The sequence below is a fragment of the Cyclopterus lumpus genome, chromosome 16 (genome assembly GCF_009769545.1).
Source record: "Cyclopterus lumpus isolate fCycLum1 chromosome 16, fCycLum1.pri, whole genome shotgun sequence".
Taxonomy (NCBI): Eukaryota; Metazoa; Chordata; class Actinopteri; order Perciformes; family Cyclopteridae; genus Cyclopterus; species Cyclopterus lumpus.
The window spans coordinates 3,305,585-3,332,366 of NC_046981.1; the positions used below are offsets into that span (position 1 = coordinate 3,305,585).

At 45.0% G+C, this 26,782-nt stretch overlaps 1 protein-coding gene across 1 annotated transcript in view; it reads left to right on the forward strand.

The window, feature by feature from the left end:
- The first annotated feature begins 2,312 nt into the window (after positions 1 to 2,312).
- agmo (alkylglycerol monooxygenase) overlaps positions 2,313 to 26,782 on the forward strand; it is a 36,620-nt gene continuing 12,150 nt past the window's right edge. The window contains exons 1-11 of the mRNA XM_034554283.1: positions 2,313 to 2,432; positions 6,344 to 6,474; positions 7,380 to 7,531; positions 17,951 to 18,054; positions 18,127 to 18,222; positions 20,050 to 20,116; positions 20,207 to 20,272; positions 20,920 to 20,999; positions 21,318 to 21,452; positions 23,306 to 23,422; positions 25,591 to 25,673. Coding sequence (XP_034410174.1) covers positions 2,313 to 2,432; positions 6,344 to 6,474; positions 7,380 to 7,531; positions 17,951 to 18,054; positions 18,127 to 18,222; positions 20,050 to 20,116; positions 20,207 to 20,272; positions 20,920 to 20,999; positions 21,318 to 21,452; positions 23,306 to 23,422; positions 25,591 to 25,673 — 1,151 coding nt within the window. The remainder of the gene's footprint in view (positions 2,433 to 6,343; positions 6,475 to 7,379; positions 7,532 to 17,950; positions 18,055 to 18,126; positions 18,223 to 20,049; positions 20,117 to 20,206; positions 20,273 to 20,919; positions 21,000 to 21,317; positions 21,453 to 23,305; positions 23,423 to 25,590; positions 25,674 to 26,782) is intronic.

Below are 26,782 nucleotides of genomic sequence, written 5' to 3' on the forward strand. Positions count from 1 at the left end.
TCCCAAATGTGGAGGACAACTCACCTTTTTTATTAAAATAAACTTTAATAATCTGACACGTCTGCCTATAAACTGAACCATAAACAAGAACGAGTCACCTCCAAATGTGGTCTTCTCACTTCACCTGCAACCACCGACTGCCAAACAACAAACACAAAAGTACACAAATTTAACCCACGACCTTCAATATGTGCATTTAATTTTTAAGAGTCGGCTGTTTTTAGCTGTTGACCTGCAGGTCCACGTGTGCAATACAACTCTGGGTCTCTATCTTTATGATCTCTCTGATAACCACAGTCATTAATGCATTGTAAAGACCTTAAGAAGTAGATGTAATCATTAACCAGGAAGTATAAAAACCTGTTGTTTGTTCCCTGGGTGGAAGGACAACTTTTTTTTAATTTATTCGTCACGTAACGTCCGTAAAGAGTAAAGACACTTTTTCTTTTTTTGGGCCATTAGTTATTTATACCAAAAAACATGATACTTTCCTAAACCTGACTAAGTATTTTAAAATATTTCCCTTAACCTCATTAGGTTATTTCACAATCATTTCCTAAACCTATAAGAAGTTTACGATCTTTTCCTAAACCTAACTAAGAAGTGTACGATCATTTCCTAAACCAAACTAAGAAGTTTACGATCTTTTCCTAAACCTATAAGAAGTTTACGATCATTTCCTAAACCTAAATAAGAAGTTTACGATCTTTTCTTAAACCTATAAGAAGTTTACGATCTTTTCCTAAACCTAACTAAGAAGTTTACGATCATTTCCTAAACCAAACTAAGAAGTTTATGATCATTTCCTAAACCTAATTAAGTTATTTCACGATCATTTCCTAAACCTAAATAAGAAGTTTACGATCATTTCCTAAACCAAACTAAGAAGTTTACGATCATTTCCTAAACCAAACTAAGAAGTTTACGATCATTTCCTAAACCAAACTAAGAAGTTTACGATCTTTTCCTAAACCTAATTAAGTTATTTCACGTTCATTTCCTAAACCTAATTAATTCAACAATGTATTCGTAATAAAAATAAGTGTATGAAAAGTTTAGTTTGGTTAAATATAATTTTGATTCAGTTATGTTTATATATATATATATATATATATATATATATATATATATATATATATGGTCTAAAACAGCTCGCTAAACATAACTTAGTCACTACTGCCAATCCCGTGAGTCTGGCGAATATAAAGTATTGAGTCATAGTTATCGCGGTAAACCTACGCTTCCTGAAGGCAACGTAGTCCTCAGCCTTCTCTGTTACGCTGTCACTCATGATGCCACGCCCCTGTAGTTGAAGCCACGCCCCCCCACACCACGCCAGATCCCGGCCAAAAGTCTGAAACTGAAAAAAAAAACGATCTCAAAGTTGAAAATATAAAATCTGCTACTGAAAAATTAAATATATTTTATTTAAAAAAATGTTTAAAAAAATCTGAACTGAACTGAATCAAAATTACCAACAAAACTTTTCATAAACATATTTTTATTTTGAATACACAAGACCAAAAATGTAAAATTTTCAGGTTAACATTTTTTTTAATATAAAAACACACCAAAACTATTGGCCTGGATTTGTCTCCGTACTGGTGACTCTCAACTCGTGGGCGTAGATAACAAACACAGACGGAGGGTGTGTTTGAAATCGATCTGCGAGGACGTGATGTTTGTGTGTTCAACTCGGACGCTCGTGTTTGTGCGTGCCGCTAGCTGTGAGTCGATGTCCTGGTGTTTGTTGTTCTCTACATTTGGGTACTTTTGGATAACGCAGCTGGAAGCGTCTTGTGACTCGTGTGCGTCACAGCTAACACTATTAAGGCCATCATAGATATAAATAGCTAAATAAGTAAAGTCATTTAGAGACAACCTGAAAAAAAGTGCACACAAAAAGAAAGTGGCACATTTTTATGGAATCGTGAGTGTAGAAATAACAAAAAAAAATGGGTCACGCACCCATGTGAGAAATGATTTATTACACTTTTATCACCGTAAAAAAAACAACAAGGAGCGGTTGAAGTGCCAGGCTGACTGAAGAAGACCTCCCGTGGTATAAAGAAGCCGGCACCTTCCGGTGAACGGTCGCCACCCCCCCCCCCTCCTCCCCCCTCCGTCCCGGGACTCCGTTTCCTGCATGCGAGGAGGTTGACCCGCTGTCCCGCTGACCTACTTTACTCGCAGCGCAGAGGGGAAACAACAACCCCCCCTCACCTCCCACCCGTTAGAGAGCAGTTCAATATCTGCGCAGGTAACAGGAACTCACCTGCAGGAGCGGCGCGCGCGCACGCGCACACGCACAGATGGCTGAAGCTGTGGATCCCGGCTCGGCGTCCGCGGGATTCCGGTCCCTGTTTTTCATGCTCACGCCGAACGAGTCCTCCTATCGGGACCTGGAGGACGTGCCGCAGTATGTGCAGCAGGTGGGTTCAGGTCTCGAGGCGCGCGCGTATGCGGGGTTATGTTGTTTTGTGTAACAGTCAAATGAGAGTCCGGCGCGTGCATGTGTGTGTGCGTGTGTGTGTGAGAGGGTGACCTTTCCTGTCACTCAAGGGCTTAAGGGCCGAGGACGAACCCAAAGCCTGAACGTATCCCAACAAGTTTAAAACCCCACATAAGAAAAACAAAAGAAGTGTTGCATTCAATGGGTCACAGAAAAATACGTTTTTTTTGTGTGTGTTTTCTTTTCAATTATCAACTCCAGCTGCAGAGATTTGTCATCGATTTATGGTTTTTAAGTGACTTTTTCGAGCAAAGTTCAAAAGCATCCAGCGGTTCCAGCTGCGATTGTTTGTCACCTTTTGCACACGTGGAATGTGGAAAGTGCGTTTCCTGAAGCGGCCACTGTGCTGCAGTGTTAGGGAACTTGAGCTCTTTATACCTCTGCTCCACATGCATGTTAAGTACAAAGTACAATATTTACCTCCTGAACTATATTTGTCCCGCAACTTAAGTTACTTATCAGATTTAAAATGTCGTTCCCCCTTCCTGACCACACATCTCCAAATGTGTTACCGGTATGTGACGAGAAGCTAAAGCTAAGCTAAGCTAAGCTAAATAAAGTATTTATTTTTCATATGAAGGTATTATAGAACGGGACGCATTGCTGTAGATTAAACTATAAAGGTTGCATAAATCGGTATATAAATCATATATATATATATATATATATATATATATATATATATATATATTCCTGTGATTTAGAGACTTTTACTGCGTCTGAGTGATGTAATGCAACAGTCAGACTTCATATGTAAACTGCCACTGAATAATTTCCCACGTCTACTTAATGCACAATTAAAAAAAATAAAGTCTGCTCCTCACTGTCACAGTTTACAGTGTCTCAGTTGCCGTTTATTGTGGCGAGCGTCTGGTGCAGGTTTAGCAGCACGTGTTTTGCTGTGAGTTTTTTTTAAATTTTTTTTACGAGGCACATCAGGGGGAGGCGAACAATTACCCCCACAGCAGGAGGGCCTTATAACCCACTACCAAAACCTGATTAAACAAATTTGTTATTGCTGCCGGGCCCTTCGATGGCGATAAAAGTCTGCATGTGTGTGTGTGTGTGTGTGTGTGTGACTCGGCACTGTTTACAGTTTGTTTTGTGTCATTAATTATTGTGTTTTTGGAACGATTGCTCCGTGGGGTCTTGTAGATTTCAAATGTCACGCGGCCGGCGGTGATGAAAGTGTATCGTCGGCCTGCATGCTGTCAGTCATCCGTGGCCTTGTAAAAAATGCAGACATCTGGTCCACAAATGTCTCTCGAACTCAAGAAGAAAATAAAAATACAATTATTAGATGCCACAACAAAGGCGGGGGGGCAGCACGCAAGTATGCTGCAGTATAAAACACGCTGGTTTATTTGCAAAAGGATAAAAAAAACACAAGAAGAGACGTTTTCAGTGCACGCACCATCCAAAAACACGCGCCTTGTGAGGGTAAACTGGAGCGCTGCAGGGGGTGATGTCATTGTGTAGGCCGACCAGGAAGTCGGCGTCCCACTGGTTCCCACGACAAACGGCCAATGGGATTGTTGCTTTTAAATTATGTGGCGAACAAATGTTTATGATGAAAACCACTTTTTATTTTTTATTTCTTTTCTCAGCTAAAAGGAGGACTCGTGTTCCAGTGATGACGTTTCGGTGTCTCTTTTAGCCACATGCTAGTTAACTTTTTTTTTTAAGACGCAGAAAAGCTTAAAAATACATTGCAGGGGTATTTACTGATGCATTTTATGCTGTAGAACAATAAAAAATGACCTTTACCCATTAACTTTGGAGAGAAAGGAGACACAAGTGTACATTTTCTGGGGTTTTCCTGACATATGATGCAGCTATATCACCCCCGAAACAGTGGAAAAACAAACATGGAGAACAAATTATGTAAAATAAATGGAAGAGAAAATGGAGACGGTGTTGAAAACAAAGAGGAGCCTTTTTTCCCCCTCGCCTTAATTCTGCCCCGAGCTGTCGAGAAACGCTGCAGAGGTAAAAACTATCCGCTAGACAGGCGAGAGGAGAAATAAAAGGAGGCGAAGGGTTTCTTCTTTTTTTTTTTTCCTGACCGCCGTCCAGAATGATAATCTGTCTCTTAGTGGGTCTGGACGAGGCCTGGAGGAGGTCTGGAGGAGGTCTGGAGGAGGTCTGCCTGCGCCGCGAGCCCATTTGTTGGCTGCGGCTCTGCAGTCTGCTGCCAGATGTTGGGAGCGTTGCGTGTGATCGCAGGTCCCCGGTGGTGCTCTCGCCTAACATACACACACGCACACACACACACTCACATCACACACCTGCATGTTAAAGTGGAGGCATTCACATGGGGCTTATGCACACACATGCATGTACACTCCCTCTCACTTCCATTCACACACACACACACACACACACACTTCCTCCCTCCCCACCTGCAGATGTGCTCCTCCGCAGTCCCGTCACGTCCCTCATTGCTCGCTCTCGGCGGGGGCCATGTGTGTCCCGGGTTACGACCGGAGTCACTTGGTCAATGAGCGCCTTCAAGGCGAAAGCTAACCAGCAGGTCCGACACGCCGCCGAAGCCGCACCCGTGACCCGTTTGGTCACCCCGTCCCTCACTAATTTGTTCCATGTTCGACGGACCCATCGAGGGGTTATTACATGTTTCCAGCACAGTCACTGGCCTGTCATTCGTCACAACTAGTTACTAAATGTAGTCCATCCTTTTAAAACTTTAAAAACAAAATATATTCTTTACATTTTTGTTTTTGCCACCCTCAAAAAAAATAAAGAAAAGCACGTAACAAGTTGCTCGTTTAAATTTTTTTTAAATGTGTTCAAAGTAAAAAAAAACTTGATTTATTTTTGATAAAGGGTCACTTAAAAGGTTCTAAATTCAATATTCGTAGCTCGTCTACGAGTGGGGGGGGGGGGGGGAATTTCCTCCTCATCGCACTTAACATGGCGACCGCTGAGACGGCGGCTAACGCAGCTAACGTTGCTAATAGTGCTCAAAGTGCAAACAAAGGCAACAGTGCTAACGTTGCTAACGCAGTTAACGTTCCTAACGCAGTTAACGTTCCTAACAGTACTACCGTTGCTAACAGTGGTAACAGTGCCAACGTTGCTAACGCAGCTAACGTTGCTAACAGTGCTCAAAGTGCAAACAAGGGCAACAGTGCTAACGTTGCTAACGCAGTTAACGTTCCTAACAGTACTACCGTTGCTAACAGTGGTAACAGTGCCAACGTTGCTAACGCAGCTAACGTTGCTAACAGTGCTCAAAGTGCAAACAAGGGCAACAGTGCTGACAGAGTTAACAGTGTTGAACGCCGACATGCACTAAAAGGGGCGTCCGGCTATGTCAACAAAGCAAGTAGAAGCTCTGATTCCAACTCACACACAGAGGGAAGATGACTTCACCGAACTATAACTGTGATGGGGGTTTGTTTTCTATATTAATGTTCTGAATGCCTTTTACATTTAAGGTACTTATAGCAACAAAGTGAAGACAAATAATGGCTTCCGCAGCTGTCAGTTACCACAGGTTATCTGAATTTCAGTGACAATCCAGTTTCACAGTGTGATTTATTCAGCACTCAAAAGCAACCAATCCAGCGGCGGCTGAAATGTTTGCGGCTTTCCGTCCGGTTGCAGCAGACCGGTCGAGTGAAACAAGCGTCACGGATCATGAAAGTGCTGCAGGCCTTTAAGCTCGCGTGCCAAGACAAATATTCAGGCTCAACACAACCCCACTAAAAGCAACAGTGGACATGAAACTGTCTTGTTTTCACAGTTTGTAACAGTGCTGACTCATGATTATCCGTGTGTGTGTGTGTGTGTGTGTGTGTGTGTGTGCAGGCCACTCCTTTCTTTGTAGGGCTGATGGTGCTGGAGCTGGTGGTGGGCCTGCTGAAGACGAGATCAACAGTGCCCACCATCAAGGACGGACTCACCTCCGTATCTTGTGGCATGATCTCCAGAATCCCCCTGTGAGTGTTGAGCTGTGGGAAGTGATCGGGTGGTTGTGCTGCACGTCGGGGGTTAAACTGGTCTAAACTTGACTGAACCGGCATCTGTCACCATGACGATGTCCAGCAAAGTCTGGCAAATTCAAAAAGTAGCCTGCACGGCACTTAATCCAACTTGTGGTCCATTAGTTTTGAGTGAAATATGAAGTAATTAACATAATATTATGTTTGCGTGTATGTATAAACAACCTAATGTTTCCTGACGGACGTTGCGCAATACAGCGCCGAGCCGAGGGTCAAAGGTCAGCAGAGGTGGAAGAGGTTTTTGTTTTGGGTGTTTTTCCTGGCGGCAATATTACAAACCAGACTACAGCGAAGCCTTGGCCCCGCCTCTATGCCTTGGCCCCGCCTCTATGCCTTGACCCCGCCTCTACTCTCTGATTGGCTCATGCAGCAAACAGCAATTATTCAAGATGGCCACTTTATAGCATTACACAGCGTTTTTTTTTAAATTTAGGCGCTAATTTCCCCCATTGATGTCAACTGCATGAGGGCGAATCTTTATCCACTTTATCTATAAAAATTAGGGATGAAGTTACACATGATATCACAGAGTCTACGTCCATGTTTCATAAAGTCTTTGTACTGGCTTCCCCTGATATCTCACTCCTCGTGCTGTGTAACCAACGAAGCATTTCAAATTATGTCGTTTCAACCAATGTCGTCGTAATTTGTTACTCGCTAGATTGATTTTCGACGCCGGGCGTGCAGGAAATGGCCGACCTATATATCTACACCCTTCCTGAGAGGGTGTCTGGTGAAGCGGGAGCACCCGGGACTTGAACGGTGTCCCGGGTGCAACCGTAACGCGATATTGTCCCTGAACACGTGCACGCCGTGGACTGACCGTCCCCTTTCCCCTCAAGGCTGTTCATGAGGAGCTGCGAGCTGACCGCCTACGTGCTCGTGTGGGACCGGTACCGCCTGCTGGAGCTGCCGTGGGACTCTGCCTGGACCTGGTGGCTCACCTTCGTGGGCGTGGACTTCTGCTACTACTGGGTCCACCGCTGCGCTCACGGTACACCGATGCACACGACTCGCAACGCACAGCTTACGAGTGTAGTTCATTAGGACCCTTTTTAAATTATTCCGGTTGTGGTTTTGGGGGTTTCTGCACTGCACATTACACAGAAACAGGTTTGCATCCATTTCTTTTAGTTTTAAACTCATCACAGCTTAAGAAACACTCCTTCTCGGATCCCTGCGGCTGAGGTCAATTAACGGTGTTTACAATGGATTTGAAGAGTGACCACTTTTCTTGGTGGAAAAGTATTCAAATGCTAGTAGAAACCATGCCTGCACGGATCGTACGAATACTCTTAATTTCCTTCAAAATATGTTTCAAAAAACAGCTTCTGTGAGTTTTCACATCCTTTTTGTGTCACTCAGATAATGCCAAAAAAAAAAAAAAAAAAAAAGCCAGCTGATGATAAATGGTTTCGCAAAATATTGATTTAGTTGCCATCCCTGCAGGGAGGAGCACACTAGATAGTACACACATCATGCTGTCCTGGACGTTGTGGAGGAAGCAATTATTTTTGAGTTACATGCAGCTGGTTTTTAGAGCTGTGCAGATGTGAGAGGCCGTAGCCTCCAGAGGGCTGTGGTCTTAAACCCCGGAGCTCTCGCAGCAACAAGCTGGACGCGTCCGAGGCGCTAAAGCGGCGACCGGCGAGCAGAAATACTAAATACGGCGTTCATGCAGCGGGAGATTGACGTGCCAGATGCGCGTGCCAGATGCTCGGGCCGCCACACAACCGGAAGAGAGGTATTTATTCGCGGCCTGCACCGACGTTTATTTGCGTCGGTGGCGCGTTCGAGCTGCCCCCGGGGGCCGCCTCGTCCACGTGGTTTGGGCTTAACGTCCAGAATGTGGCTCAACAGAAGCTGCGTTTAAAAAAAAAAAAAAATGTTTTTCTCGCCAAGAACCGCCCGACGTGATGACCGAGAACATCGGTGGAGTCGGTCTCCGTTGCACTGGAGGTCATTTCAGCAGAGGTGTGAGGTTTTTTTGAAACACATCAGGGACCCAGACCTGGATCCGAGTACACATGGACCCCCCTTGAGTCCAGTACATTTGATGTACCAATTGGTCAATCCGTGTATAACGAACCGACAAATTTGGCGTAGATAGTATGTCTAAAAATACCGGACTTTCACCCAGGAGGCCGTGGTTCGTGTCTTATTTGTCACACAACTTTAAGTAATTTAAGCAACGCCACTTGCGGAGTTTATTTAACCCGAAACCAGAATCCTTTTTTTCTTTTCTTCATCTCGCGTGCGCCTCGCTTTTTTTGTTTTGTTTTGGAGGACTTTTTCATATTGTTGTGACTTTTGCTGGTTACCCCGGCAACGGTAGTCGCCGGGATACGAACAGAAAACTTGATCCCGCGCAATTGTTTTACGAGGTAGCGGACAGTTCCCAGTTTGTGTCAAGGCCGACGTTAACGCATAATATAAATAATAATAAACATTTATCATTTAACTTGATTCATGAAGGAAACTGGGGAGGATCAGATTTTGTTTGTTAAATGTCAGCGTTGATCATGTAAACAAAGCTCCGCGCACATGTTTTCCCGATTCAGGAAACCAGGCTAATGTGTGTGTGTGTGTGTGTGTGTGACCATATTCCTAGGGTTGCTGCTGTAATGTGTGTGTTCCCGTCGTTGCCCTCATTGTCTGACAATGCAGAGGGATGACGCTCACAGTATCACATATCTGCTCCGTTTTATTTGGTCGGAATTGTTTTTATTTTTGAACTGCAGAATCATTTTGCACATCTAAAAAAAGAAGAAGAAGAAGAAGAAGAAGAAGAAGAAGAAAGGTCTACTTTCATTTCCTCTTCTGCCATAGCGTTGTTATTGTGGAACATTGCGGGGTCGCGGATAATTTGTCTGGTGCCGAGCGCCCGCAGCGCTCTGCTTCGGGATCTGAGCTTTTCATCCTCGTGCCCGGCTCTCTCCGCCGACCGCGGGTTACGGGGCTCAGCGCGGCCCTCACTCGTCACCCCGGTCGGCCGAGGTCATCTCTAGCCGCGAGCTTCAACAACAAATCCTCCGGGCGTTGTGGGATGGATGGTTTTCCTATAACGGAGCGCCGAGGAATGGCTGCAGGAATGCGGGGTAGAAAGTATTTTTTTTTTTCTCAGCAGTTTTAACTTGTCGCGTAACGCCGGGTCTCATTTCATCGCCGCTCGTGGCAAACAACAGCAGGAACGCCGCATCTTTATTCCCATTTGTGTCGAGGACGCTGTCAATCTGGGTGTTGCGTAATAAGTTGGCGGTTACAGAAGAAAAACTGCAAAATGAGGCGAAAGTGACATCCTCTGCTGGGAAACACAAGCCCTTATTAGCCTCCGTCTAGAATATCATTTTTCAGTTTTATGGCCCTTATTTTCTTCTTCTCCCGTCCCCCCCCCCCCCTCCCCCTTCGTACTTTCCCCCCTCATGACTTCCACATGAAAGGACGGCTCAAAGATAATTAAGTGGAAAGTCCTGCTGAACGGCCTTCGGGCCGGTGCTGATGCCATCTCTGCCGAGCAGACGTTCCCACTCGGCTTCACTCTCTCTCTTGCCAGACGCCGCGATCTTGGAGATAACGACGGATTGGAAGAACAACAGGCTGCCTCTGTCTGCCGCCGGCTTGAGGAAATTCAGGATTCTGCAGACGGAAATATGTAGCAACTAGGAAAGGTGTGTGTGTGTGTGTGTGTGTGTCTGACAATAAGAGCGTCCACTCGGATGTGTCACCACTTCCTCCCCATTCTTTTGACTGCCCGCTGACTTGCTCCTCTTAACCAGCCGATGAAAGGTGTGTCAAGTAAAGTGTGAGTAGCCGCAACCACGGGAGGCCCTGGAGAGTTTAGCCCCGGACAGACAGACAGGCAGACAGACAGGCAGGCAGACAGACAGACAGGCAGACAGGCAGGCAGACAGACAGACAGACAGACAGACAGACAGACACTCACTCACTCACACACGTCGCATGATCCTCCTATAGCGTAGATAAAAAAGAAAAAAGAAAAGAAACTTGTGACAGGATCCTGCTTTTATTTTGGTGGAATATATATATATGTATTTTTACAAATATTTTACCAATGCAAGAGAACGTGCAGAGCATGCACAGTACATTAAAATGACAAAAAAATAATAATAAGTTAAGAAAGGAAAACATACCAAAATAGATCAAATAAAGTCAATAAATAAATAAATAATACCCCCCCCCTCCCCCCCCTGACTAACACGAGTCCAGGTTCAAGTTGAGGCAATCCTCAAACTCTTGAATGACCTTTTGTGCGCACACACACACACACACACACACACACACACACACACACACACACACACACACACACACACACACTACCTCCAATGAAGAGGTTGTTTTATCTAACATGACATGTAATGTAATCTAAACTCTCGAAACTCATCGGCGCACGTCCCAGAATCAATACGCTGCAGCTTTTAGTGAGCCCTTCTTTCGTAAATGATCCATTTTTTTTTGTTTTTGGGAATAAAAAAAATTTAAAAAAGCTGGAAGTGTTCAGTTTGCTGACAGATTGCTAGAAAGTATATTCACCCCCGTAACCGCTGAAATAATACGACCCTCTAAACACATCGGGTTAATAACCCGGGGACGGACGAGAATAGAAAAACAAATTCCGATTTCGCCCACATTTTTGTCTGCAGGCGGGACTATATATGATCAAAACTTTCCTATCCTGAACCAGATGATTTCTGGGTGAGCGGGCGGGGGGGCGGGGGGGGTGGGGGGGTGGGGGGGGGGGGGGGGGGGGGGGCGGACGCGGCCACGATGTTGACAGGCCCCGTCGATTCTGTTTATTCTAACCTCGCATCTGAGCGCCACTAATAGCAGCTCTGCTCCCCGGGGGGGCGGCGTCTATATATGCAGGCGCGGGGCGGAGGCCATTAATCAGCCAGTCAGCTGTCCGTGCCCCTTGATTATATGTGAGGGTAATGGAGTTACGCTGCCGGCGTCTCGCCACACCGCTCTTACGCTTATAGCTCCGAAAACGTCAGAGAAACGCTTGAAAAGTGCAACGTTTAATGTCTTCTATATGGACGGTGAGGGAATGCAATGTGATGGCGATCTCGAGTGTAAACCAGCCAGCTTTTGATCCGACTCGACGAGGCAGAAATACATTTGTGATGCATTTTGTTCTGTTACACCCATGGGAAGTGTACCAAATACAAGCCAAATGGAGTTTTGAACTGTCTATCTGGCCTCATCCCACGTTGGCTGGTAGACTACAGCTCTATGAACCCAAAGTAAACCATTTGTGATTTAATGGATGACAAAGAATGTCGACATAACTACATATTGATGGCGGTTTGTAAAAAAGTCTGAATTCATACATTAAAACAAACAACTTTTTAAAATGCTTGATATCTGAACCCGAGCTTGGATCCCTGAACCCTGAAAGGTCTTACATGATGTCACCTGGTAAATGGGCTAGAAATTGTGTAAATGCTAACGGGACAACACTTTTACCTCGACAACGTTGCAACAGCGTGCCTCAAAGTGAGCAGGTGAGCGTGGACGTTGGGTTTGGGCCAAAGAGTCGGATGTTTCCTTTAAAGAGTCGGACTCTCGACGCGTTCAATTGACGTTTCTTAAATCTCAGATTAATGCGCTACAACTAAGTTAAATTGGAGGCCCTTAAATTGATAATCGTGGTGTATTTGAGGCCTCTTTTAATACATTTGAGATACGTATAGCTGTTAAAACACGAGTCGATGCAGATGTTCTATTATTGTTTTTGTCAAAACATTTTTATTGGGAACTTACTGACTTTTAATAACCTTTCAGCCCTGTTGTTGCCTTGTCTGCTACCCAACCCTTGCAACTTGAAAGACCTTGAAATGGTTGAAAGAAGAAGAAGAAGAAGAAGAAGAAGATAACCAAGTGGCTCGGGGGAACGACACATTGACATTTTGGGGTCCACGGCCAGGAAAACTCCCCTGACCTTAATCCTTATTATGCGAGAACGGGCTGCCGTCAGTCAATGTGGCCCAGAAGTGAATTGACGGCATGCAGAGGAGAGTCAACGCTGCAAATATTGACTCTATGAAATGAAGTGAAACACAACCTGTGTTGTGAGAGCAGCGCATGGTGCTAGTTGAGGACACGGTCTACGGTCTTGTTAGACGTATATCTTTTCACAGTGACGTGCAATTAACTTGTTGTTCCACAGTCTGTGAATCCCTTCCAGCAGCATATTGTTTGCATTTTGTCGGTCGGTGTGAAAAAAAAAAAAAACCCAGCCGGAAGCCACAAAAATACTCCGCCCTCCTGTGCGTCTCTGCCGTTCGTTAGTTTCTAAGTCTTTTGTCTGGCTGATTATTTCTTGCTCCTTTAAGTTCCTGTACTCCGGATATCGTCTCCCGTGACGCCCGTTTTTTTTTTTGTTTTTTTTTGCCTTTTCGAATCCCTGATTTGTTTCCTGTGTTGCCTGCGACGTCTCCCGACTTGATGTTGTCGGGAACGTTCAGTTTGAAATGCAACAAAACGAGTCAGGATGGACTCGAGCCACGTCCTCCGGCGCCCCCGTCAGAGACGTATCGATATGAGGTTAAAGTTAACTGTGGCGGAGGTGAAGCGTGTTGTTTCAGGCCACGTAGACCAACACGTGCGCCGACAGGAAGATGTGCACCCTTACGACATCCTCCGTGTCTGTGTGCTGCTGTGTCCACACACACACACACACACACACACACTGCGTTGGCCTTGCAGACAGCAGCAGTCGTCAAGACAAACAGATGTGCCCAGCACTCCTCGGCTGTCCTCCGTCCCCGAGGGGGACCCGGACGATGTGGATGTTATTGTTTAAAGAGGAGCTTCGTCTGGGCGGTGTGGCAGGGCGGAGGTGGTGGTGGTGGAGGGGGACTGGGGGGGGGGGGGGGGGGGGGGGGGGAATAACCTGCCCAGGGCTCCATAAATCTTCACGGTGACGGCGGGTTCCTGGCCCGGGTGCAGGTTGCAGAGGGGTGGGGGGGGGGGGGGGTCAGACAAAAGTATCCGGGCCCCCTCCCCGCTTGGTTTGCTGGTTCTGTCGGTGCAGAGCGGTCAGGATGTGGGGGTCTGGCTCTCGGCAGCAGGGGAGACCAAGTGAAAGGCCTCATGGGAGGCCGAGATAACAACCAGAGAGAGAGAGCTTTCAAACAAAGTGTGGAAAAGAGGAGCGTGTTGTGACGGTTGAGGCTGACTGCCCCCCTCGTGCGCCCCCCTCTTTCCCCCCCCCCTCGTGCGCCCCCCTCTTTCCCCCCCCCCTCGTGCGCCCCCCTCGTGCGCCCCCCTCGTGCGCCCCCCTCGTGCGCTCCCCTCGTCGCACGGAGAGACTGTTTGGAGGGATGAAGTGTGAACGTGAAGGACGAAGACGATGAGAGGTAATATTCAGATTGAAGTAAGATTCAAGATTCTCATCTTCTAAGATTCTGAATTGATTCACCATTTTATATATATATATATATATATATATATATATATATATATATATATTTATATATATGTATATATATGTTTATTTTTTAAAGAACCGAGATATTCCTACTGATGGAGGGTAAACGCAACGCGTTGATGCTGTAACTCTCAGTTATTTTCATTATCGAGAAAGACATCCGAATGCTGTGGAAGAACAGGGAGAAAATCACTAATTGACTAAAGACACCGACCGATTGGTCGACTGAAAGCTCTGCTTCATACGCATTCATATGTTTTTATATATATATATATATATAACATTTTGGATACTAATAACATTTTGGACCCCTCCAGAGGCCAGTATGAAGACACAACACCTGAAGATGGAGGGGTCTCTCCCTTTAACGGCTGGCTGACACTGCAGCTTATTTGTTATTGTTTGTTTAAGCTTGTTTGTGTTTATTATTTAAATAAATGTCTATGTATCACTCGCCTGGTCTCCCATCCATGTTTCAGTGAGACAGGATTCAATAAGTTTCCATGCAACTCAGTTGTTAAATACAAAAAAAAGCTATATAATTGTTAATCGTTTCATTATGACATGCATACATAAATGCAAACTTAAAAAGGGGAAAAGCATATAACAATTGGAGTTATATTTCACTTTTAAACTTTTTATTTTGATTGGTTGTTCTTGCAACAGAGAGAGTAAGAATAAAACTGGCTTTACGTGGCCCTTCACTTGTATACTCAGTCCTTTCACCCTGTTTGTGGGAGCTGTAAGTGGGCCTGACCCCGCTGAGTGTTCAGCTGAGTGTGTGTGACTGAGTGTGTGGACAGCATGAAGTACGCAGGGTGGTGGTGGGGGGGGGGGGGTGGGGGGGGTGGAGTTGGCCGACCGTCCCGCTGTTTGAGTTGGCACCCCCCCCCCCCCGTCCGAGAGCCCCTCCGATCCAAAACACCGGAGGGCCGTTCACAGGCCATTACCCCTGTGATTGACAGGTCGGCCCCACCACTCAGGAGAAGGGCTGCACATGGAGGACGACGGGTTTTTTTTGTCGGTGCCAGCTGTTTTTTTGTTTTCCGCCACAGGCTGATGACCTGGCAGCTGATTCATGTAAACAAGCGTCAACATGAGGTTTCGTTACAGAGAGTGGATTTCGCCCTCTTCCTCCTCCTCCTCCTCCTCCTCCTGATTTGTTTTCTTATTGACGAGTCACACTTTCTTTTCACGGAGGAACACATTGATCATTATCATGAGGACTGCGGGGCCTCGATTGAAGCTGTCCTATATATATATATATATATATATATATATATATATATATATATATTTTGCGTCCATGCGGCCTCCGGTCATGTAAGCGCCGACGTGGACGTAAACAGACCGGGTGGCGTAACGTGACTGATGATGACTTTTGGGCCTTGACTATGCGTCACCGTGTAATTCAACAGTGAGAACTGAACTGTCGTAGAATCGCATCAACGCGCTGTCGGAGCTCTTTCAGGCTTGTTTTGGTTGCAGGAGACCACGAACTCAGTAATGGATGACGCTACGAATTCTAAACATTTAGACGCGAAGGAACATTTTCCAAGACCTCATTTGTTAGATGGTCAGATGGCTAATAAGCTAAGCTAAGCTAAGCTAAGCTGCAGTAGGTTTGTTGTACCCTGAAAAGACCGATTCAAGACTAGAATGTTGGGTTGTTGAGCGCTTTACAGCAGCCCACTGCTCATAAATGCATATTTAAATGCCTATTTATATATTTAAATGCATATTTATATATTATGCATTTAAATATATAAATATGCATTTATATATATATATATATGACTTTTTTATAAAGTTGACTTTTTCATGATGCAGCACAATCTTATAATTTATTGCAAATTATTTCACGCACCCTCTGGCAGAGTGCCACAGACCCCTGAGGGTCCCCCATCCCTACTTTGAGAAACACTGATATAAGAAACGATTCCAACAACAGTTGTTTTTCTTTTCCAGTTGATTGGACTGTCATCGGCTTTGCCCTTTGACCTCCTCCTCTAAAGGCTTAACGTTGCACTACTTCCACTCGTTTCTTCCAAACAGACGGCGGTCATGATTCCCACAGCCACACAGATGTAAACATAAACACAACGTTATGCTGTATTAGTTTGAGCAGAGTCTCATGCAATGGGTCCAAACTGTCCGTCACCTGATTAGCGTGCACTCATGCTTGCTATTCCTGAGAGAGGGCGAGTCGAGGCTCGCCGGAGGCCAGATGGAAGTGCCCTCCTCAGCAGTATTTTTCTGCTTCTTCCTGGGAAATGCGGGCTCCGTGGCATTGGTTCTCACCATTAACGGGGTTTCCCCTCCTGAATAGCCCCTGCCAAACTATGCAGCGTCCCGCCGAGTCCAGAGATGAGGACATGGGCTCGCAGTGAAGCCGAGCGGTTCCTACTTCCTATCAATGACAAGAAGCATCAATCTTAGCCCGCCCTTAGACCTGGACCCTGCCAAGAGAGAAACAAAAAAAGAGACTCGGGCTGCTGGAAATTAAACAAAGGCTGGATTATCCTCTCATGGCGGGGCCGTTCATCTCTGAATCCCCCGCGGTGCGCAGCGGAAGGAACGTCATCGTCTTAGACGCAGTCAGACTTCTCCTCTTATTAATTCCTTCTAACCCCTTCAGACTCGTCTGAAGGCTTTACGTCGGTTACGTTGAGGGGGTGGGGGGGGGGGGGAGAAAGTTTAGACTCAATGCAAAATACAGCGTTTAAACACTGTGTGTGTGTGTGTGTGTGTGTGTGTGTCCATACACATTCCCCCGTGACACTCGTTCTCTCACACCTGCTAAAAGCCCAGCAATAACCCTGTTGAATACCGGAGGTGTGGAGCGTTGCTCGGGAGCGGTAGTCTAGCTCCTCGGGGGGCTTCTGCTGATTGGAAAGGTGTCGGGCAGGTCGAGGAGCTCCTCCGCACACCTTCGGCGGCGTGTTTGTTCAGGTGCTGCGAGGCCGTCGTTGGGATATTCGACTCCCCCCCCCCCCCCCCCCCCCCGATGCGATTCACAAGTTTTTTTTTAAAACGCTGAGAGAGGAACGAGTTTGAGTTTGTGGCTTTTGAAAGATATTCTCAAACTTTTGTATTTTTTTTAGCGGAGCTATTTGTGTGTTTGTGCTTGAACACTGCCACCCTGTGGACACCAGAGGTGATGACTTAAACCCGACTTGACGAAAAAACAAAAAAAAACTTGAGTTTTGACTTCTGTGTCGCGACTCAATTAATTTCCCTTCATTTATTGAATCTGCAATTGTTAACGTTGTTTATTCCAAGCAGGTCGAGGCTTAATTCCCCAGATCTACTGAGATAGAACTGACGGTACATTTGAAGCTACATACAGGCGACAGTTAGCTTAGCTTAGCACAAACGACAAATCCCATCGACATCGAAGCCGCTTCATAAAACTTAAAAAAACCTCATTTAATAACTTTAATAACAAATGCACCGCCATACATAGTCCATACGGGGCTTTGTGGTTCTGCAAATATGTGAAGGTTACGGTTCTCTCTTGTAGGGGGGGGGGGGCTAGACGGGGTGGTCCGGAAACCGGCCCGGAGATCCAGTGAAAACTTAACAAGCGCGTTCCCTTTGGATGTTAAAATGAAGTGTAACACAGATATTAATGTAGCACGTATCACAACACGGCAGAGGAATGTCAACTGGAGCACTGGGACATCAGGCTGGACGCTAACCAGCTGCAGAACCCTCCTCCTCCTCCTCCTCTTTCTCCTCCAATGGCCGGCTCCACTCGAGCCTCGGCCCGGAGCGAGACCCAAGTGGCTCCTTCTGGGGATGAAAAGTGTCTCGTTCCTCATCTGGGGAGGCGGCTAGTGGAGATGAATCCCTCGGTGGTGGGGATGCAAAAGCAGCTGAATGTGTGCGTTTTTTTTAATGCTGCATATTTATGTGTGTGTGTGTGTGTGTGTAATCCCCCCCCCCCCCCCCCCCCAGAGGTGGCCATCATCTGGGCTTCTCACCAGGTTCACCACAGTTCAGAGTACTACAACCTCTCCACCGCCCTCAGACAGTCCCTCACCCAGCAGTTCACATCGTGGGTAAGATCATATTCACTCGAAGATCATTCTATTTTTTTTATTATTTTGTATTATTATATTCTTCCTCCGCAGATCTTCTACCTGCCCGTGGCTCTGGTTGCACCCCCCACGGTCTTCGCGGTCCACATCCAGTTGAACCTCCTCTACCAGTTCTGGATCCACACCGAGGTAAACGTCTCATTCTGTCATCAATTAACCCATTTGGCCAATGAAAAGGGGGCGGGGCTTGAGGGTGCACAGTTCCTGTTTTATGTCTTTCACCAAAAGATAAAAGATAATAAATAAAATGTGTCATAGCCGCTGCGTGTTACTGCAACTGGGAATTAGATGATCAATTGGCTTTTTGCAAAAGTTAATTATGTTTTCGGGGTTTTTCCAGACCCGTCCAGAGGTCAAAAGGTTCGCTTTGACCTCTGGAGACTCTTTTTTTACATATGTTTTTACCTTCAAAAATTCAAATATAGGATAAAATGATGAAGTGGTGACATTGAGGACAGACATGAACGTGCTGCAGCTTGTCGGGGAATTAAACCGCCCAGTTTACTCTCAATTTCTCATACTTTTTAAATGTAATACATTCACTTAATTTTTTTATTTTTACAGGCAATTTTTTAAACTTTATTAAAAAAAATAAAGCAATCGATTAGAATAAAAGAAACTTTAAAACGTTGAGCTTACTCAGGACCACTCTGTCATGTGCACATTGTAACGTCGTCGTGATTGCGTAATCAGCCAAGATGTAGCACATTGTGACCGCGGGGCTAAAGTTACCTTCCCAAAACCCTTTGTAGACTCCAAAAGAGAGTTGCAGTAAAAAAATATAATGAGATTTCATGAAATATTCCAAACAGAAGCACGACCGCTTCTCTCTCTCTTTTATTTTTTATTTTTTTTTAAAGCGACCAGGAGTATCACTTCTACAATCCCCACAATCTGGAGAGGGAATGAATGGATTTGGGACTCCTTCCATCTTTTAGTGCACTATTAGTCATAATAGTCACAATTTTCTGAAGGGGTTGTAATTTATGCCTCCTTTATGGTCTTTTTTTATATATATATATATATTTTTTTTTTTTTTTTTTGATGTCAAGCCTCAGAGCCCCCCCTCCCTTTTTTTCCATTCAAGATAAAAAAAAAAAAAACTCTCACGCTCGACTGCCAGACGCGGCCGTTACATGTAAAATAATGAATCACCGAGGAATTCGGTCCAGCCGCGCACGTTTTCTCCACATATCGAAAAAACATCACACACGATAATCCAGAAACACGGAAATGTGAGAAATACACGTGTGTATATATATATATATAACGCTGAGTCTCGAACCCTTTCGGCCATCTTTAATGACTCTTTAGTGCATTTGATATCCAAGAAGAGAAGAGGGGTTCACGTTTGATGGGTTTTCATGCTTTTTGACTTGTTTTCTTTGAGTGTTAACGGGGTTTAACGTTTCGCTTTTTTTGGGGGCTTTTTTTCTCATTCCCCCAGTCCATAAATACGACTTGCGATCGGGAGAAATAACCCAGAATATATATGAAAGTAATGAGTTAACTATATGACTCGACCCACAGAACAAAGTGTCTCCGTAATGGATCCTTAAGGATTAGTCGGATCAACAGACTATCCATCGATCACTATCTTCAGACTATCTATTGATTCCTTTTAAAGATGGGTCAACATTCAGTATTCTCAGAAGAAGAATCTTTATGACTTTGGTTATTTTTTGTACATCAGGGGTCCATCTAAAGGCATCCCCCCCCCCCCCCTCCAAAAAAAAATGTATCTCCAATTACGTGTAATATATATAACTCAAATAGCTAGTTATACATTCTCCCCAGAATCCCCAGAGGATGAACCTTTTCCTTTCATCCTGCACCACCACAAGGACTAAATCAATTACTCACACCATATATATATATATATATATATATATCGATGTTGAGATGAACCCACTGAACACATTGCATGACATATTTATTGTTATTACTCCATTCCAGCTGATCAGAGACCTCGGACCTCTGGAGTGGGTCTTCAACACCCCGAAACACCACAGAGTTCATCACGGTGAGATCAGCTCTATTTTATTTATTTTATTTACCTTTTTTCCACAACAGTTTGAACATAATTTCATCTCGTAACATATTTTCCCACCAGGGAGGAACGAATACTGCATCGACAAGAATTACGGAGGAATACTCATCATATGGGACCGATTATTTGGTGAGCAACACCATTATTCTAGGATCAATAAGTGCAAAGAATGCTGCCTCGCTTTTCTTTTTACGTTCCCATTCTTCAGAATAAGTTGTTAATAAAGAGTATATGATAAATACATACAGAAACAATAGTAATTGGATTGTATTCACGAGCTGTATACATCATCATTAACTTGTAAAATAACACTGAATGTGTTTATTTTTACATTCTTGTATTTTTACTCTTTCAATTTAGAGATATGCAATGTATTTTGTTTTTTATTGGGCCTCAAGATCCAGAGTCTCCGAGATTATTCACATATAAAATTAATAAAATCATTATTATTTTTTACCTATAAAAATAAATGCTAAAATGCACTCGCAGCTGCAATATTTAATTATTTTTAGGAGAAATGCAAAAAAAAAAAAAAAACCCAACTGCTGATTGTTATTAGTGTTCAGTAACATTAATAACTCCTAAACATATGTTAGAGGTGGTATGGAGGATAATGGAACCATTATCCTCGTTATAACAAGAAAATGAAACCAAACTTTGGGCTTTTTTTAGTTGGTGGAGACCAAAAAAACGTAGCTAAAAAAGTGAGTCGTGTTATATGTATCCATGTATTCAATACAGGTATTCATTCATGTTGTTGCACATGTTCTTCTCAGGTACCTTCGCTGAAGAGAAAGACAAAGTGGTGTTCGGCCTGGTGTTCCCCATCAACACCTTTGAAATCCTCTACGTCCAGGTAGGTCCTTTTTTAGCCGAGGGGGTTGGGGGGGGGGGGTGGGGGGGGGGGGGGGGGGGGGGGGGGGGGGGCGTGAGCTCCGGTTTCCCCCCAATTTGCTCGGCTGAGTGACCATTTTGGAAACCATAACATTATAACTCCACTCCAAACAAGCTGGAGGTGAAGGAGGCCAATGGAGTGGAACGCCAGCAGGTGGGATGTTGGGCAACGACCAGCCCAATGATCCTTGGGATTAGTCGTGGCTCCGTCAATCAATCATCATCAATTATTGCATGTTGTTTCTTCTCTTTTTTCTTTTCTTTTTATACATATATATAGTTGCACTACTATTTGAACTTGTGGAGAAGGTCCAAGACCTACAAGACCGTCGGCGACAAGCTGTCGACTTTCCTCAAAGGCCCGAGTTGGAGTCCTGGTAAAACGCGGCTCGGCGACCACGCCGACAACCCCGAGGTGGGTTTATAAAATCACTTGTTTGCACCGTTCCTGCAGGAGGTGTCGCTTCACGACGACGCACGACACGTACGCGACTCGAGAGCTTTTCCTCCGTCGAAGGATTCGCATCTTCTACCGCGTTTTTTTACGAGGAACTGCCACATCAAATAAAAAGCTGCGCCGCCTTTTGTAGAGCGGGGGAACCACAATAAGTTCATTTTCACCCTCTTTTTTAAAAAGGCCGTCTGGGCGGATTAAAACCGCATGCAGTGTGTGCGTGTGCGTGTGCGTGCGTGTGTGTGTGTGTGCGTGCGTGCGTGCGTGCGTGCGTGTGTGTGTGTGTGTGTGTGCGTGCGTGCGTGCGTGCGTGCGTGTGTGTGTGCGTGCAGAAAGAAATACAGGCCCCGGCGGTTAGCTTTGAAATAACGCTGACGGTGTCACATATATATACTTCCCTCATGCTTTCACACTTTAAAAAAAAAAGTACAAATAAACTTAAATTGGCCCCTCAGACCCGGCGGGGCGATTCTAGAACCCGGACCCCGAGCTGGAATCGAACCCGAATGTCTTGACGCTGCTCGTCGATATCTAGGGAAAGAAAGGAAAGGGCTTAGGGAGGGAGGAGAGAGGAAAAGAGGGTTGGAACGTGGCCCTTTGAGAATAAGCAGAGCACCTGGAATACCTACAGGACCGGGATGGGGATGCATGTGGTGGGTTTGGGTCCTCGGGATCTTGGGAAAAACCCCTGAATTAGAAGACAGGCCTCTGTGATTGAACGTTTTTTTAAATTGTTTTATTTTGTGTCCAATAAATACTGGACGACTTTGTAACAACATTTTTTGGGGGGAAATTCACACTGCTCCTTTTTTTAAAAATGTTATAATGAAAATAAAGAAGTAGAAAGAGAGAAAAGGTCATGAGAGAAGTTTTTATGAGTCCATTTCTGGTATTTCCCCTTTTTTAAAGACACACAACATTCTCACTCACTTTGGTTTTCTGTTGTTTTTGTCATTTCCCTAACGCTCTATTTTTTTCTTGTTTTCAGTGTCTCTTAAGTTATAATGCAAAGTCCATTTTTGATGTTTGTCTTGCAATAGCAATAAAGATGTATGTGTAAAGTCATGTACTGCAGCAATAACACGTATTTTAGACACCTAGAAGAACAAAAGGACACTTGATTTGTTGTTGTTGTCTAAACTGAGCCGACGTCCCATCAGTACATCCTGGTACTAATGCATGCTTCTACAAACGGGGGGGGGGGTGCAGACCGCCATCTACTGTCCTATGCATGAGAACCCCATAGAGCCCCTCAACAGACCCAAATGATCCTTTTTAAGGAGTGCAACTTAAATGTCTTTGATAGGGGAAATCATTGTTTATGGCACCAGAGGGATCCTACCGGGGGTTCGTGGAAACGGCTAATTTGAGAAAATAAAAAAAAATAGGAAAGCATACAAATAAAACAAAAGCCTGCCAAACCGGGGTCAGTTGTAAGACCTGCAGGTCTCGTGCCGCTAATGAAAGTGTGTGAGAACTAGTTAACGTTGAAACAACGTAACGTTACACATGTTTTTATTGGTCCGTCCGGCCCGTAAATGGAATAATTCTGACAACGCGTCCTATTTGATACGTATTCACGGTGGTTATTAATAAGCGGTCGGGGGTACCGAGCGTTGAACGCTACGACCGCGCCGTAAAACCTCTGAACGCGTCGCCATAAACACTCCAGTTGAACTCGAAGCGATCTCGTTATATAAGCAGTGCTCGTTCCGGTGTGTGAGAGTCCGTCCAGAAAAATCTCAACAAAAATATGAGGGATTGGGGAATTGAACATGTTTTAAAAAAAATATATATATATTTTCCATGTGCAGGTTACCGGACAGGAAGTGCCTCACGGGCCCAGCTGGCCGCTGCCTCTCCGAGCGTATGTGGTCATCCACTTCCTGCTGGCGCTGGGGACTTACCACGATCTGTTTGAAAACAAGATGGTGCGTGTGTGTGTGTGTGTGTGTGTGTGTGTGTGTGTCACAGATGGAGAAAACTGTAAATGCTTTCAAACTTGATTCGCTGCCTTGCTCGAAAGCACGCGGTCGATCCTTCAGAAGGAGGCGCTGGAGAACATTTTTTAAAAGCGGTTGACCTCCACCGGTCGCGCGCTACCGTAATCCCTCTTTTTAAAGTATGACGAGGTGGTCCGGGGGGGGGGGGAGGGTTCTTAATTTAAGGCTGCGTGTTTGTGTTTCGCAACAACATTATTTCACCCAATTACGCAGTTTGTTGTGGCGGAGCCGAGTCCTCTACTTAGCCGTGCAGGAGGAAAAAGACCGGCTCCGTCTAACACCGTGACAGGATGACTGATCGGCATTCCCCGCCAGCACAACCTTTGTCTATTATTTTCCACTCGACGAAGCCAAGAAGACCCCCTTCCTCCTCCGTCAGAAAGAAACAGGTCTCCTCAGCAGTTATCTTTGGAAGCCTCTTTTCCCCCCGGGCATAGTTTTAGTTAAGCCCCCCCCCCAAAAAAAAAGAAGAAGAAAAAAAAAAAGTGCCGTCACGCCCATGCGCCTTCAAACTCCCAAATAAAATGGCCTGTCTTTTTCTTCTGATCGCTACCCCCATGGTGCTCCTTCAGTTGTGGTCCCCTTTCACACACACCCACACACACACACACACACACACACACACACACCTCCCCTCTCCCTCTCGGCGAATGAAACACCAGCTGGTGGTCCCCGGGCAGCGAACGAAACAAAACGCCTTAAATTGTCGAGTCAACCGTTTCTTCCCCCCAAAAAACCCCCAAAAGCCTTCAGGATGCAGCAATCAGGAAAATAACAAAGTGAGCGGCCGCGGCCCCCCGACGATAAATCATGCCACTGTTATGTATTTATACCCACATGTCCGCCAGGCGCTTATTTAGCCCCACAATTGATGACACGCCGAACGCAAGAGGTCATGGGCTTTGCGTTAATTCTAACGTGTCCGTTTTTATTATAGGGTTTGCTAAACGGTTATTATGAGAGGCCGAGCGTGGACGTCGCCGGGCTCCTTATCTCCAAACAACTCCCCATTTGGACTTCAGAACCTGCAACGACACGACATACTTAGATTAGCTGAATGATGTGCAATCAGGGGCTAATTATGTGCAGTTTGTATTGTAACAAGTGGGTCAGCATTCACCATAAAGGAATGTGCTGTGCTGCTTCAACTCCTACTACATTCATTTAATAACTATAAGTACTTTGCATTGAACATTGAAGTGAAGCTTACACTATAACACTTTTTATAATCCAGTAATATCATACACAGTTATTCTGAAACTGTAACACTTTTACTTTTGGTTTGTTGGGTGAGTTCATTTGTTTAGGATTTTATAAATAATTCTATAGCTTCCCAGTAGTGTATATATATATATATATATATATATATATATATATATATATATATATATATATATATTTTATATATATATAAATATAAATATATATATAAAGTCAGACAATACCACAAACTAACTAGCCGATAGACGCAGCGTTAAACCAGCAACTCTTGTGTAAAATTACATAATTTGTCAATGGAGTCTAGTGGCTTTGATGGGAGCTAGCATTCCCAGTATTTATAACCTTTATAACGAATGCAGATGGGGTCGACCTTTAAGTATATTTATATTTACATCAAAGACCGTTACATTGAGGTATTATGTGGACTTTTTTTACTTTTGATTGGACCATGAAATAATCCCGAAAAAAAATGATAGATCATGACGTTTCCTGACACGCGGATAAGTTCACGTAACCTTTTTTTTTTTTTTTTTTTAGATACCCAAATGATTCTCCGCTCGTTGAGCCTCTTACTAAAAATAACTGTGTCTGTAGCCCCTTGAACCTTCATGCGAATGATCCCTCGGCTCTAATGCTCTCCGACAGCCGCGTTCCTTCCCTCCCGACGGGGTGGACGGAGGCCAGAAAACCCGCTGCGATTCACGGAATAAAAAAGGTCCTCAGGTGATACGGTTCTTATGGATTACGGGTTCTTGGACGAACACAAAGGACACGTTGCATCTTCGCCAGTGAGGTCTCCTGCGATCGTAACCTTAACCAGCCGGGTGATGTTAATTCACGGTTTACATTCTAATGTATTTTCTGGATCCCTGTAGATGTTGTCCCAGCTCACCGTTCTGGGGATGACCGGCTACGTTCTGCTCACTCTCACCTCCCTGGGCTTCATCATGGATCAGAGGTACAGTCCTGACGTGTGTTCGTGCATGAAGCATAGACTTCTATACAACCAGAGGAGTCGCCCCCCTGGTGGCCAGGAGAGAGAATGCAGCTTTAACACATGAAGCATAGACTTCTATACAACCAGAGGAGTCGCCCCCCTGGTGGCCAGGAGAGAGAATGCAGCTTTAACACATGAAGCATAGACTTCTATACAACCAGAGGAGTCGCCCCCCTGGTGGTCAGGAGAGAGAATGCAGCTTTAACACATGAAGCATATACTTCTATACAACCAGAGGAGTCGCCCCCCTGGTGGTCAGGAGAGAGAATGCAGCTTTAACACATGAAGCATATACTTCTATACAACCAGAGGAGTCGCCCCCTGGTGGTCAGGAGAGAGAATGCAGCTTTAACACATGAAGCATATACTTCTATACAACCAGAGGAGTCGCCCCCTGGTGGTCAGGAGAGAGAATGCAGCTTTAACACATGAAGCATAGACTTCTATACAACCAGAGGAGTCGCCCCCCTGGTGGTCAGGAGAGAGAATGCAGCTTTAACACATGAAGCATATACTTCTATACAACCAGAGGAGTCGCCCCCCTGGTGGTCAGGAGAGAGAATACAGCTTTAACACATGAAGCATATACTTCTATACAACCAGAGGAGTCGCCCCCTGGTGGTCAGGAGAGAGAATGCAGCTTTAACACATGAAGCATAGACTTCTATACAACCAGAGGAGTCGCCCCCTGGTGGTCAGGAGAGAGAATGCAGCTTTAACACATGAAGCATAGACTTCTATACAACCAGAGGAGTCGCCCCCCTGGTGGTCAGGAGAGAGAATGCAGCTTTAACACATGAAGCATAGACTTCTATACAACCAGAGGAGTCGCCCCCCTGGTGGCCAGGAGAGAGAATGCAGCTTTAACACATGAAGCATAGACTTCTATACAACCAGAGGAGTCGCCCCCCTGGTGGTCAGGAGAGAGAATGCAGCTTTAACACATGAAGCATATACTTCTATACAACCAGAGGAGTCGCCCCCCTGGTGGTCAGGAGAGAGAATGCAGCTTTAACACATGAAGCATATACTTCTATACAACCAGAGGAGTCGCCCCCTGGTGGTCAGGA